The sequence below is a fragment of the Perissodus microlepis genome, chromosome 5 (assembly GCF_051167445.1).
Source record: "Perissodus microlepis isolate ML-2025 ecotype Zambia chromosome 5, ASM5116744v1, whole genome shotgun sequence".
In the NCBI taxonomy this organism is placed as follows: Eukaryota; Metazoa; Chordata; class Actinopteri; order Cichliformes; family Cichlidae; genus Perissodus; species Perissodus microlepis.
The window spans coordinates 19602325-19617154 of NC_140465.1; the positions used below are offsets into that span (position 1 = coordinate 19602325).

General features: G+C 40.7%; 2 protein-coding genes across 5 annotated transcripts in view; both read right to left on the reverse strand.

Moving 5' to 3' along the window:
* Positions 1-3507, reverse strand: part of bsnb (bassoon (presynaptic cytomatrix protein) b) — a 79735-nt gene extending 76228 nt beyond the window's left edge. For all 3 annotated transcript variants that reach the window (XM_084928589.1, XM_084928588.1, XM_084928587.1), the window contains exon 1: positions 3180-3507. In XM_084928589.1, the coding sequence (XP_084784715.1) occupies positions 3180-3358 (179 nt within the window). In that variant the 5' untranslated portion in view covers positions 3359-3507. The remainder of the gene's footprint in view (positions 1-3179) is intronic.
* Positions 3508-6729: 3222 nt separating this feature from the next.
* On the reverse strand, positions 6730-14812 carry bap1 (BRCA1 associated deubiquitinase 1). 2 transcript variants are annotated; one of them, XM_084928597.1, is made up of 17 exons: positions 14620-14812; positions 14328-14357; positions 14179-14233; positions 13953-14085; positions 12448-12567; positions 12194-12255; positions 11931-12073; positions 11540-11618; positions 11313-11436; positions 10815-10956; positions 10540-10715; positions 9778-9911; positions 9197-9660; positions 8838-9067; positions 8563-8655; positions 7669-7741; positions 6730-7318 (listed from the first exon to the last, which is right to left on the reverse strand). In XM_084928597.1, the coding sequence occupies exons 1-17, from the start codon at positions 14654-14656 to the stop codon at positions 7185-7187; spliced, it is 2229 nt and encodes a 742-aa protein (XP_084784723.1). In that variant the 5' UTR covers positions 14657-14812; the 3' UTR covers positions 6730-7184. The 2 variants fall into 2 exon arrangements, with proteins under 2 accessions (XP_084784723.1, XP_084784722.1); XM_084928596.1 differs by having other exon boundaries at positions 8838-9070.
* Positions 14813-14830: the final 18 nt, after the last annotated feature.

Consider the following 14830-nt stretch of genomic DNA (forward strand, 5'->3'; position numbering starts at 1 on the left):
AATGGTCTTTCCCAAAAAATCACGCAGAGGTTCCTTCAAAAAGCAACCTCAAAGAAGCTGTGAGCTACAGCTGTATTGTGTTTTGTGGTGATTGTTACTCTGATGGCAAAACGCATCCAGTGTGTAGTTGTGACTAGACTGGACACAGTGTCTGCGCTGCCAAAATATTCAACATGGCATCCAAGTTCAGTTTCATCCGCAGAACAGCCTGGAAATACAAAGAAGATGGTACTTGACTTGGATATGTGGTTTTAGCCAGCTTCACGAGTAAAACGTATTAAAAAAAATCAGCTTAATTAATAAAATAAGTTTCTTCTTTTTTGAAAGTTTGATAATGCCGCTATTTTTTTCCATCTGTGAGTAATTGTGTTAAATAATCGCGATCTCATTATAGACAAAAATAACTCTGATTGTGATTTTTCGCCATAAAGTAGCAGCGCTGGTAGACATCCATTTTCTGTTTATAACAGTGTCATTAGTAAGGGTGGCAATGAAGAACTGGTTCCAAATAATTAAATCTTTTGCCTCCCAGCTTATCAATTCGTTTAACAATGCTGGCTTGTTTTTCTGACAGCTGTGCATTGACTAACAATGATGTCAAACTCATACTGAGTCTTTCTTTTTTACTTGGTTACTATAATGTGTTCAGCCACAGAGATAATGTAACAATTGTGTTGATGCTGAAAAACTGTGTAGGACGTCTTATTTCCACAAAGAAACAAATCAGCAATCAATAAGAGAAAAGGTGAAGGCGCTAACCTGTAATCAGAATCAATAACAGTATTGGTAGCAATGATATTCTATAAATGCCCCTCCCTGGTGATAAACAATATGAACTGCTTTGCATTTGGAGTGTGCTCAAAGTCTCAAAGTCTTTGAATTTGAGTGTATCCATTACTTGTGATTGGTTTCATGCACTCTGCTTGTGTCTGGGTTCGTAAAGTACCAGTATCAATACTCAAACCCGCATTTAATATCAATATCAGTTCTCCACCAGTTGAGTTTTTAGACTGAAAATAAGGAGATGCCAAAGCAGCAGGACACTGAGCTCATCGCTGTAAACAGGAACTATTTGGAGCTTGTGTCAGACTGCCTTTCAGTTATGGTCAATAAGTCAGGATGACTATGCACTTAGTCAAAGCTGTTATGATAAGAGAAGAAGCAGAAGAGTGGCTCCCCTAGCTTCACAGACTCATACAGGGGCTCAGATAGAGTTCTCTAACTGCAGTAAATAAAATGTAAAACTGTCAGAATTGGTCCCAAAAACCTCCTACGTGAAACTTGCTTTTGAATAAAGCTATATAAAGCATATTATACCCTTACTCGTATTAATAGGCAAACTCATAAAATGGTGCACCTCATTTTCATTCAGATGAAAGTCTCCTATCTACAGTCTCAACCCAAGCGTTGTCTCATTATTTCTTAAACACTCACAAGGTCTTTGTAAAGGAATATGTTAAGGCAAGATTCAGACTGAATGTGCAGCCACAACCTTAAAAAGACTGTTTAAATTAGCCATATGATATACTCTCTGTCTCTCTCCCAGCCGATTTCTTATAATGCACTCGGTCTTTTAGTACAGTCAGTCTCTCAGCAGTAGACATCACTTTATGAGATACCTTAGGGTGGATACCAGAGAGAAATCAAGATATAAAAGAATCATGAGGTTACAAGGGAGCTATGAGGATTTAAACCTGTTCCAAAGTGAATAGACGGGATGAACGGTAAATGCTTGGACGAACAGAAACACGAAGAAGACTGGACATTATTAAAAGCGTACAGTGTCCTTTTGCAGACCACACATATAAAGCCCACTAAAACTCACCGTGGAATAAAAAGAAGTTAAGTAGCAGCGCAATGCAAAAAAAAAAAAGGCATCAAAAACCAGACGTCTGTTGCACGAAGAAATCAGCACATAGCTTTGAATATCAGGCTAAAATCTATGGAAAGAGACTGTAAGCAGGTGTGGCGAATGTAAGACGCAGCTGTGACTGTGACTGTGCATGTGCATATTCAGGTCTACAACTGCTGAACTGTATAATTAAGGCAACATCAGATCTTGTTGGAAGGGCAATCCCTCCCACACATCCACACAGAAAACACAGACCTGCAGGCTGCTACATGTGATCACACTAATGATTTGTGCTGGCTTTTGGGAAAGGCTAATATTTTATTAGCCGACATTGCTGTCAGTATAAGCCAGCAAGGGGTGGTGGGAGGGTGTTTGGGGGAGTAGGGGTTCAAGTAGTGTATGTTCCTGTTAATCTGAAGGTGAGGCTGTCACATGAGAAGCTGCCACAACGCCATAACGCATCTGAGCTGAGTGTCTGGGTTTCTTGTGGTGAGATGCGAGCACCACTCTTGAGGAGAGGAAATCACGCTCTTTTTTTTCTCTTCTGTGCAGTACACAGAAAAGTGGAAAAAACAATTTTCACCGGATGCATATTGATTTGAGACTGAGACTGAGATCTGTTAACTGGGACAGCTGTGGGTTATGCTCTCTGGCACTGCTCTTCCACTGACGCTGGCGATATCTAAGGGTAGCTTTGTCATCCTACAGACGCCTCCTTGCAAGGTGGAAGGTGATTTGTCATGACTCTCTATTTACTAGCACTGATGTCGAGGCATGCTCGGTGGAAATCAACATGTAATGGAAGCGATCGAGCCCTTCAACGTGAGATCCAGTGCACTTTGAATCATTTACAATTATTATATATATATATATATATATATATATATATATATATATACATATACTTAACACTGCCTCACTATGTCGCTCTTTCATTCATGATACTTGCTGGTGCCTCGGGACAGACACCGTGAAAACGGGCGTAAATTCCTACTTCAGACGTTTGAGAGCATATTTACGTTTTATTGATTGCACATCGAGACCGTTGCATATTAATTTTCTTATTAACAGGGCGGTGCTGCCAAAAAAATTGCAAATAAAAAGCATAAATTGGTCTGAAAGGGGGGTGGTGGTAAATTGTGTTGACAGTGATATTGAAATAAATAATTTAGCACCCATTCAAGTCTATCTACACGCAATCGGTTGATCCTATATCTACGCTGCACATCGTTAGGCTACTAATGTACGCTACACACCACGTTGCCGTGTAGCCTCCCTGATTCCTTTCCACACTTTGGCGGAGAAGCGTCCTAGCTATTGCTGCTACCTGTTAATCCCCGGCCCGGGTCCAGCCCCACTTCCTCCGGCTGGCGCTCCATTGCTGGGCTTGATGAGCTGTCCAGAGTCCGGTGGTGCTGAAATGGAAGCCGGAGCCCCTGCTGCAGGGACGGCGGGGCCGGGCTGTCCCGCCTGTCCCTCCCCTTCCATGCTGGCCTCGTTCCCCATCGCCTCGGGATAGGTCTCGATGGACAGAAACGATGTTGTAGATGGTTCTACAGCTGTGGTGAAAACTCAGATGAAACTCAGCGGTGCTCCCCTTCCGCCATCATCGCCTACAATTCAGCATCCCGCACGGAGCACGCGCGCTGACGGAGAGGGTGAGGGAGCGCGCTGACGCAATGGGTGGTGACTTGTGTGGCTCGTACGTGCGCGTGCACGGTGGTCACTTATCTCAAGCGAGCCTCGAGACACCACGGCGCAAATTCCCCTGGCCCGAGACCTCCAGGGCGCATGACTGGAGAGCAGTGAGGCATCCCTGATTCAGAGCACGTCGTTTCCTTTATGGACCGTTTGTTTAGTAACCTAAATGATGGAGACACCAAACAAAGCGAAGTGTGTGCTTGAGATGCCTGCCTACTTTTTGCAGTTTCGCTTTTGTGAGCCTGCTGACAGTCAGAGAAAATAAAATAATACTGAAAGACTTCAAAACATTGTGTCAAAGCAGTTTCCAGCCAATGGTGTGGCTAGAAATAATCCAATAATAATATTTGCAATGTTAACAGGAGATTTGTAAGACAGACAACCTCTCTTTTAATATTAGCTTTAAAACTTTCAGTACTACCTTAATTATGCTGCAATAGGGCTAGACTACTGGGGGCTTCCCGTGATGCACTGAGCGTTTCTTCTTCACTTATCTTTTTTTACTCACTGTGCATTTAATCATTATTAATCTATGTCTTCCACAGCCTGTCTTTTGTCCTGTCTTCCTCTCCTCACCCCCAGCCCATCATGGTAGTGGGCTGCCCCTCTCTGAGCCTGGTTCTGTCAGAGGTTTCTTCCGGTTAAAAGTCAGTTTTTCTTTCACACTATTGACATGGCGCTTGCTTTTAGTTAGGTCTGGTAGTTGGGGTTTCTCTGCATTACTGTCTTTACTTTACAAAATTAAGCACTTTGAGGCAACTGTTGTTGCGATTTGGCACTATATGAATAAAATACAATTGAATTAGCTTTCTTGCAAGACATAAAGTAAAAAAAATCCTGTTAACGTAATCCATCTTTTTTATTCAGCAAAAAGAATAAAATTATATGGAATCAAGCACTTGTACCTGAAATCAAATGAAACACAGTTAAACCTCTAAAAATAGTTGCACAGATCTTCAGGAAGTCCATAGTCGGCCACAAGTGATTTGGTTATACTTGCAATTTAATTACATTTCTCTAGAGCTAAAGCAATTATTGTCATCCAGCAGACAATTAATCACCAAGCATTTGGGGCTAATCTTTCAAGTCATTTAAGCAAAAAGGCCAACTGTTCCCTGGAGCTTATAACATGTGAACTTGTTTGTTATCTTGGTCTTTTGTGATGTTTGGGATTGTGGTTTGTTGGACACAAAAAGGAAGTTGAAAATGAAAAGATCATTAAAATAATTCATTGTTGCACCCAAAGGAGTAAAAACCAGGGCCAGAGTGCACCTCCATCTCTGTGTTAAGAGATAATAGGCTAATAGCACCATCAGCAAAGAATGATGTCACACAGTGTACTGCAATCATAGCTTTCCTGTTCTGCACTATGGTAGTGGTGCAGTCACTCCTGCATGTTAGTGCATCTCCATCCACTGGCCCTCCTTGCATTTAAAAAGAGACAAGAGGGAGCATAGAAGGAAGAGGCAGATTGCAGAGTGTAGCCCAGTCAAACAACTCTTATGTATTTATATGCTTTTTATTTCAGCTTAATAGCAGAGGCTCTTCTGCTGTCTTGCTGCTTTCTGTTTGTTGTCACTGAGGACTTTTTGGAGTCCCCAGTGACATGAATAAATATAAGAGTCCTACATTTATTTGAGTAAATGTAAAACTGTGCTTCATCTAAGATATAAAAATGCATGAATAACACTGAATAACACCTCTACAGATCCAGTAGAGGTGAGTGTAATTTTATAAAAACCAACCCCCAAAAAGCATACTTCCATACGAATCGTCTGTTAGACGCCAGTGTTTTCAGTTAATTATAATTTTCTGTTAACGGTAAACATGACTATGACAACAGAAGGACATCTATTCATATAATGTCTATCATGTTTTGTGTTTACTGTGAAGAAGCTGGTTGCAGTTCTAAGTCTATGTCTCTGTAGCAAATCATCAGTGACATAACACACCGCAGCGTGGATTTACTTAACTCAAACATCTGCTGCACTCAAAATGTGTGGCCGAGGGGTGTTTTTTTTTCTTTAAAACCCACTCCCACATAGGTTACTGTGTGTGTTTGCTTCGCTGCTCTGCCATGAAGTCAGTGTTTATCACAAAGAGGCTCAAACATGTCCTAAGGTAAAGCCAGACAGCAGCTGAAAAACAAAATGAAACACAAACTAACATAAAATACCTGTCATGTTAAGACTGACAGTTTTACTTATGGGTGTAGCTCATGTTTTATAGATCAAAGACTGCTCACTGACTGCGATCGTGAAAAACGAATGTATTTCATTTCATATGGGGTAAAATAGAAAATGTAGCTTTGAAGTGCAACAAAAAACTGTGGAAGAACACTGAGCTTGTTTGAGCAAAGACAAAATACTGATGCAACAAGGCTGACATTAAATATTTATATGAATAGAAATTTACATCTCAGACACTGTGCCACAACATAGTCTGACTGCAGTAAATCAAAAGTTCTATTCTGAATAGCTGTATTTAAAGCACGGTGTAGAATAATGGTGGGGATATAGCTACTGCAGGTGGGGTGTGGGTGACCACATGAAAAATGATGCCATTGTGCCGACCTTTATTTCACTGTAATTCAACCTGGATTATTTTCATTCATTTTTTTTATGTTTGAAAAAAAATGTGTGGGACCTGAGCCATTTGTCAGATTTTGAAGTGGGTCACACCACAAAAGGTTTGAGAACCACTGGTCCAGAGATAGATCTGCAAGGTCCCGCTCATCCCTGAATGATTGCTCTCCCTAGTGTGCATCGGCTGCCACTACAGTACATTTACCTTTGTCTGAAAATTACTACCACTTTAACACCTTTCTTTATTGTAGTATGAATTGGTGAGCACAAAGAACTCACCTCAGTATATAGGCAAGCCAATAAACAGATACGCCTCCCAAGAGACACTTTAATCTTAGCTAAAATGACAATAACTTAATTTCCTTTTTTTTATTTTTTTATTTTTATTATTTGCAGGACCTCAGGAGACAAACTGTACATATATATCCAGAGACCTTCGATTGAAAAAAAGACATTCCAGTGAAGAGAAAAACGTGATGAATCAGTCTGTGAGTGACTGTGCCGTTGAGGTCTTAACTGTCCATATATATTACACTGATTACAAGTCTATTTTTTATATATAGTGAAGTTGCTACACTGGATATGCTGAAGTGCTGAGAATGACTAAAACATAGGCTTTATTGTCCAAACATTCAATACTTTAAATACTTCATTGGCACTGTGAAAACGTCAAAGAGGGATACAACTGAGGAAATGCTGACTTGTTGTTACAAAAGTTTAGTGATATATAGAATTTTATAGAAATACAGAAGAAAACCATTTATTGTACTGACCACACAAAACTGTAGAGAATTTAAAAAAAAAAAAAAAAGCATCCAGCTTCACTTGGGGCATGCCCTTTTTTTTTTTTTTTCCAGAGGCTGCATATAGCAATGGCACAGGTGGAAAATGTTACATTAAGTCTAAAATAGCATATACAAATATGATAAAAGAAATGAACGCAACGCAGCAATAACCTGCCTTCAGGAGAATGTTTCAGGAGTGAAGCCCCGCCCCCAATCCCATGGTGATTGCTTGCTGCTCTCAGAAGTTATGATTGTTCGTGTTTACTGGCGTTTGGCTTTATAAGGTCGGGAACGTTTCCTTCTATCGGGCTTCCTCTGTTTGTGCAAGCGGCCAATGCTCACTCCCTGCCGACGACGCACAGATATGTTCTGCTCCACAAGGCTAGCCAACATGCCTGCACAGGAATACCAGCAAAAGTTACAAAAAATACCAACACGGCGCTTGTGTTTTGTTTGTTTGTGAAGAAAAATGTGCACTTCTGATTGAATGGACACACAACTGAGTGCTTCTCATTTTGTTCTCTCATTCCTAAGATTCTCATTCTTAGTAAATACAGAAAAATGACTGACACTTTATATGAAGATATTCATAAATGTGGTAGGATTTAACTTGTACACAGTACTAGTGACCACTGAGAATTTATGGAATATAAATGAAATCTCAAGAGTTCCTAAAGGCTGGTTTAGACAGGAAGGGAAAGGGAATGCAAGATAAACTGTGATGGAATATGGCGATCAGCTTTACCTTCTTGGGCCAGCATTGATATAAAGGTGCAGATAAACTCATCATAATTGTGGGTTCTTCTTTGATCATCAATCTGAACACATGGAGGAAAAAAGAGAGAGAGATATTTTGATTATAATTGAATTTGTTTTTAAAAATGAGTCAAATAAATGATGTTAAATTTCTGTGAAAAAAAGTCTTCAACCACCCCTGATTTGTATTAGATTTTGCTAAGAAAATGGCAAAGCAGTGCAGTGTTTTACTGAAGCGTGTGCAGAATGCATGGAAATACAGTATATACGGTAAAAACAGTCTGTTGAAAGTCAATATTTGCTATGACCACTTAAATTTTTCAACATGGCCTGAACTCTTAGGCAGTTTTCTTGTAATGTCATGTAAAAAAAACAAAAACTGAAGCTCTTGTCAATTAGAAGCTTTCCAGATGGTAATACATGGTGGATGAAAAGCTAAAAGGTACTTTTAGATATGCTACACACTACTTTTAGCTACAGATGACTACAGACACTAACTGTTTAACCTTCCTCTTTAGCATTTTTCATAGATTCACCCAAAGATATTTGAATTAATGTGTTTTTGTGACAGGCTGCTAGTAAAGAAAAGTTGTTTGCTATGTTTACACACAACACTGGATCATCCTTTGAGTTAGATGCCTTTTTATGCTTGAATGATTCATAGGTCAGTTTTAAGTGGCTTAAAAAATGAAAAGCAAAAAGTAACAACAAAAACAAACTCTTGATAATGGTCTGGTAAAAAAAAAAAAAAAAAAAAGCCTTCAGAAAGCCACCACTTCAAAAAAAGAAAAGAAAAGAAAAGCACAAGCTTTTTTTTTGGCTTATTTGAAGCAACATATAAGGGGCAGTCAGACTTGTCACAGAACTGTAAACAAAAACCTACTTTGTATTTCTTCCTCTTTTCCACCTCTTCCTTTAGATGCACCTCATAATTGGCAATGTCAGCCTCTACACACTTGAGCAGTGCAAGCAGCTCCTGCAAAAGACGGAAAAATAAGACACTTTGTGTGTTCTAACATACGTGACTGACAACGGCTCATTAATTGTCAGCACAAGCAAAAAGAAAAGTACTGTGACATAAAAATAAGTTGCGGGGGTTGATAAACACGAGTAACAGTGTACACAGTGGAATAAATCCTGGTGATTTTATGGACTTACTTTGGGTGAATACTTATCCCCAAGAGGCTTGCTGTCTGCAGGAGTTTCCACGGTGTTGAGCTTTTCCTTGCCTGGTTTCACCTCAGCTCCATCTGTGCTCCCCTCTTCCTTCTTCACCGCTGCAGACGGTCCCTCATCTCCTCCTTTCGCACCTTCCTTCCCGTCTGCCTGCTCTTTGTCTTTCAACTTCTCAGGAGTGCTGGGCCGCTTTGTGCCATCAGCAGCCGAATCTGCTGTACAGGTGACACATGTGTTTACTTCATGTCTAAAATTATTTACATACTCGAACTGAAAGGATCACCTGAACAGAGGCTTTTAAACTACCTAATGTGAAGTCAGTAATGACCCTGTCTACTCACCAGATGGAGGGAGAGCATAGATGGTTCCATCCTCCTGTAGATGTAGCAGGGCTACACTGACAGAGGGGCCGAGCTCCCGTACGGCACGGTTATGTCTGGAGTCGAGCCTCAGCATCTCATCTTCTCCAAACAGCACGCGAGACAGATGGGAAGCGACCGGACTTGATGGGCGTGTGGCAGCCTGGGAGCGAGCCGGAGAACGCAAGGGGGAGTTAAAGGCGCTGCCAATCTCAGAGGCTGTATCAGTGCTCTCGTTGCTGGGTGTGGGAGAAGGTTGTGAAGCAGATGTGATGCAAATGCCCCCGGTGCGACCCTCAGTGCGGACAGACAGAGGTGTATTCAGGGCATCTTTTCTTTGAGCCTCCTTTTTTAGTTTCTCAGCCAAAACACTGAGGGCAATCTGGCTCTCCATTCCAGTCGCAACCCGTCCCGTTCTCGAGCGTAGGCTTGCCTTCCGCCTAAACCTAAAAAGAAAGAGTAACATTTACAAACACAGATTAAAAGAGCTTTAGCTTCAGGTCAGATCACAACAGGAAAAATAAAACAAAATCATCCGCCAGAAACAAATCTCCAATACTTGCCTGCTGGATGTCCCTGCAGAGCCGGTCATCTCTTCCTCCTCGTCATCATAGTCATCTTCATCATCTGAGTAAGGGGGTTGAGGAGGGCCTGGCATCCGAGAGCGTCCGACACCAGCCGCAAGATCTTCCTCCTCCTGTCAACCAGAGTGTTTAATAAAGTGCCACAAAATTATCCCCCCCCCCCTTTTTTTCTTCTTTTTCTAAAGCTACAAGAATGTTTTTAATGGAAATCTAAGAGAAATGTAAAGGGCCTAAAATAAAATCTGTAAAGTAAGTTAAAAGTTTAAGGGCAGAGCTAGCATGTTTTTAAATAGCAGCAGCTTTTTAAATAAGGCCCAGTGTGCCGGACGCACGACACTTGTGCAGGATGCAGAAAAGCAAGAAAAGAGAGAAAGCTTTACATAATTTGGCATAATATTGTTTCCATAATATTCGCCACCTAACTCTTGACTCTACTGCATAAAACTATATATTTGAATAAACTCAACGTCTCTGAGGCTTAAATCAGTGGCCGGACCAAAACAAAAAACCCAAAACAGTCATACATTACAATAAAAATATCTAAAATGGCCACATAGATGATGGCTGTTCATTCCTTCTTCTTCTCCTTTCAGTCGCTCCCTTTAGATTTCCCACCAGCAGATCATCTGCCTCCATCTCACCCTATCCAAAGCATCCTCCTCTGTCACACCAACCCTCTACACATCCTCCTGAAAAACAAAAATGCTAATTAGCTAAACACTTCTCTGACCCACTTCTTACCTGCATTGGAGACTTGGCATAGTTGTGGTTGTCCAGAAAGGCGGGCAGACGTTGAACAATGGGATTGGAACTAGTGACTTGCTGGGAACCTCCTCCGGTGGGGACTGGTGGTTTGCCCATGACCTTAGTGTTTCCTGACGAGCTAGTGGTGTCCTTGGACTGAACCCCTGAGTCGTCTGTTGTATATTTATGCTTCGGTTTAAAGTTTGAGCCGACTAAACATTTTAAAGGAATAAATTAGAATGAAATAGCAGAAAGAGAGCCAACCGCTTTACCTGAAGATGCGTGTTCACCTCCTTGGGATGTAACTGGGTCTGCATCTGCTTCTTTCTTGACTGTGACGCTGCTTTCATCTGGAGAGGAAGAGCCTTGCTGCTTCTTGTCATGGACAAGCTCGGGCTGGGTGAGCCGGATCATCTGATTGGTGCGACAACATATTTTAATTGCATTCTCAAAAGAAAAAACAAAAGAAGTCCATACATTTATTTTATGCGGGCTCTTCTTTTGGAGATCTTCCTCCCATTACAGCAGGAGGTAACCAGATTTTTGGGTCTCAATCTGTAGTATTGCACAGTACCTTACGGTATAAGGCAGCTATAGTTTACTGTACACCGATGCTGTAAAATTAAACTTAAACATTTTAGCCCCATGCATTTCTTTTAAAATTTTCCCTTGGACAATAAAAAAAAAAAAACAACTTGAAGGGTAATACGCTCTCAGTTAATTGGACTTTGGGGATTGTAATTGGCCTGCAATCAAACTCAATTCCTGACCTTCTGTAGACCCTCCAGCACAGTCTGTCGATTTCGTTTTAATATTTCCAGCTTGGACTCGTACTTCATTCTGCGGTCAGGCACCACTGCCATCAGGTTAAAGCGGATATCATGGTATGGTTCGCTGAAAAAAAAAAAAAAGCAGAGCAGCAGCATGAGAATGAAGCCTTAAGGATGACTGTAAAGCTAAAGCATAGCTACTTGAAGCTAACTGATTTAGGACTCACCCAGCAGTGGCCAGTCCAATCCTCTCCATAATAACACGCCGTGCCTTATCAGTCCATTCCTCCTCCTCACCCCAGGGTCCTGAAATATTGTGGTGGGTTATAGTTCATTTAAACAGCAATTTAAGGTGAGTTCTCAACAACAGCATGGTTCAGTTCAGTTTAAAAAAAAAACGTCCATACGGAGAAATTAAAGGAGAGTCAATTTGTTTTGTTTGCATGATTACTTCAGAAAAGGCACTGCTTTATTTAAGACACCAAGAACTCTCGGTCAGTGTTTGTATTTAGCATAGACTCTCAAACAACCAATGAGGTTATCCCTGAATTCAGACTCTTTAATGGATTTTAAAAAAAAAATAGAATAATGAAAGAAAAAAAGTCTCCCGAGTCTCACCGTGGTCAATGGGATAAGCCTTGAGCCCATCAAGCTCAAAGAGGCGGTCTTTGATGGGCACATAGCTAACAAAGTGGAAGGCTTCCATGGTCCGCACTGCACTGATCCCGTTCTGTTTTTCTGGCAAGTGCCTAGGCTCCGGTCTCCATAGAAACACGGAAAGAGAGCTTGAGAAACTGACGAATGCACAAAGCTTGACATCTCCCACAGTGTGGCAGACCAATCACAGAAGATTTGAAAAGGAATCACTGACTGAAACCAACCTGGCATGGCTGTTATGTGCTCTGGCAAGCTCTGGGGCATTTCCTATTGCATAACCTTTGCTCTGAAATATACATAATTGAGAGTTACACATGACGATACGGAAGAAGCAGTTCACTGTTGACAGAAATGTAAAAATCATGTTTAGGTTACCTTAATTAATACATCCCCCACAGTAACCACAGTAAGCTACTTATATGATTTTTTTTTTTTTGGAATGAATAGAAAGGGCCAGTGAGTGAGAGGGACAACTTACTTCTGGACTAAAGCCTTTTGTAAAAGCTTTCATGCGACTAAGGGTGGTGCAGAGCTCAACTCCACTGCAGTTCAGAAGAACACTCAGCAAAGCATGCGTGGCGCATGAATTCGGTATCAGCTAGATAGAAAAGTGACAACAAGCACACATGTAAAATTAGACCACCTTATTCTTTTTTTTACTTCATAGTAACATATGAACGTGTAGATGTGGATTTTAAAGGGCTGGAATCAAAATGTATTAAAGGGCTTCTTTTGTTTTGGGTCACTTGTGATTGAATCCAGTTTTGAAGTTCAGTTTTTCTGTTCTGTGGTTTTGTGTGCATGTTATTTACAGGGTACTCTCTTAACAAAATTACATTTTTTAACAAATGATAAAATCTTTAGTTGATTAACAGCATTTGATCAAAAGAACAAATATATAAAATATACAGAAAATATTTTAGTTAACTTTTTTTAAATTAAATACTAAACACAGCGAGCAGGCCTAACATTATGACTCTCTGCCTAGTATAGCGTTGGCTCCCTGACCCCCTGAAAGTGTGCTGTGGTATCTGGCACAGAGATGGCCTCAAACCAAGGTTAGTGGTACATGTCAACGTAACATCCACATGAATGGCAGGACCAAAGGTTTCCCAGCAGAACATTGCTTAATACATTACACTGCGTCTGCTGGCTTGCCTTCTCCCTATCCAGACATCCACATTATGTAAAAGAAAACATGGTTGGACCAAGCTCCCTTCCTCCATTGCTCTGTGGTCTAGTTCTGATGCTCTTATGTCCATTGTTGGCACTTTCAGTGATGGGAAAGAGTAAGCATGGCTACCCTGACTATTCTGCGGCTATGCAGGCTTTGTTTTGGAGATGCCCTGACCCAGTCATCTAGCAATCACAATTTGGTTCCTGTAAAACTCACTCAAATCCTTATGCTTGCCTATTTTCCTGCTTCTAACAAATCAACAATGGGGACAAAATGTTCACCTGCTCCCTAATAAATCCCACAAACTAACAGGTGCCATAATGAAAAAATAATCATTGTTCGCATGATCTGTCAGTGGTCATAATGTTATGCCTGATCGGTGTACATCTACATATTATCTATTATATAAATAATGCAAATAATGCAATTTATGATCTAAACTTTGTTCGAGCACTAAGTTATATCCAGCTTTAATTAGCATTAACAAAAATAATTATTTTAGTCAACTGCACAAAAAAAAGTTCATTTTTACAAGTTTACAGAAAATGTATGCCATTTGTCCTGGTTTTTGTAACTTAAATGAATAACAATTAAATGACAAAAATTAAATATTTTTTTATAGTTATACACACACACATACACACACACACACACACACACTATACATTAATTTTGCTCACCTGTGAGAAAGAACCAGTCTAGTTAGAGAGTGGGCAAACTTTATAGCTTGACACCTCATATGGAATTTAAAACAAGCCTAACAGCTTTAAATGTTGTAATAATACTACTACGAGAAAAGCACTCACCTGATGAGCAAAAAACATATCATTTACAATTTCCTCATCAATGACTGACGTTTCATCCACCAGTGTATTAACTTTCCTCCTGGATCTACGCTCCTCAATCCACTTGAAGAGGAAGATGAAGCCATAGACTGGGCTGAAGAATATAAATATAAAATACATGAATCCATTTAGACAGTTTGAGTGCTAAACCCACATTTGCCCCGAATGATCCCCCAAAATCACAGACCTCTGACATTTGCTTTGGAGATCATAGATTTCCTCCACCTGTACCCCCTTGACACCTACGAAATAGAAACACAAGGAAATAGCATGATTTGTTTTAGGAGGACTCCACAGATCTACTGGTATTCACTGCAAACCAGCACAGCTACTCACCGAAATCTTCCACCAGCAGAGTGAACAGTCCTGCAATTATAAAGCATTTAAGGTTCAATAACGAAAAATAAAAACAGACAACACATGCCACTTTCACTGCTATCCTCCCTCTCTATATTCAATGTTTCGCCCGTCTTTACTGACATGACCATCTTGCACAACGCAAAGCCTATTGGCATCCTACTTGCAAAGGTTTTAAACTTGTATTGGTTCATTGAAAAGCTAAATTGTGCCTCTGGCTTCATGTGGGAGCTAACGTTAGCTAGCTACGCGGTCCGTCGAAATTGCTCACCCGGATCGCTCTCGAGCTCTAGCCACCCTTTATTCATATTTGCATCTATGGGCAGCAGACTAATATCTAAGAGGTTCTCCAGTCCATGTCAGAACGTAGGGTGGAAATCTTAGCCGTATCCATTAACAAATCCGCTGTGTAGAGTCCCTAGATAAACACAATAGAAAGAAGCCTCCTACATAATACGCGAACAAGAAACGACGGTTCGTCG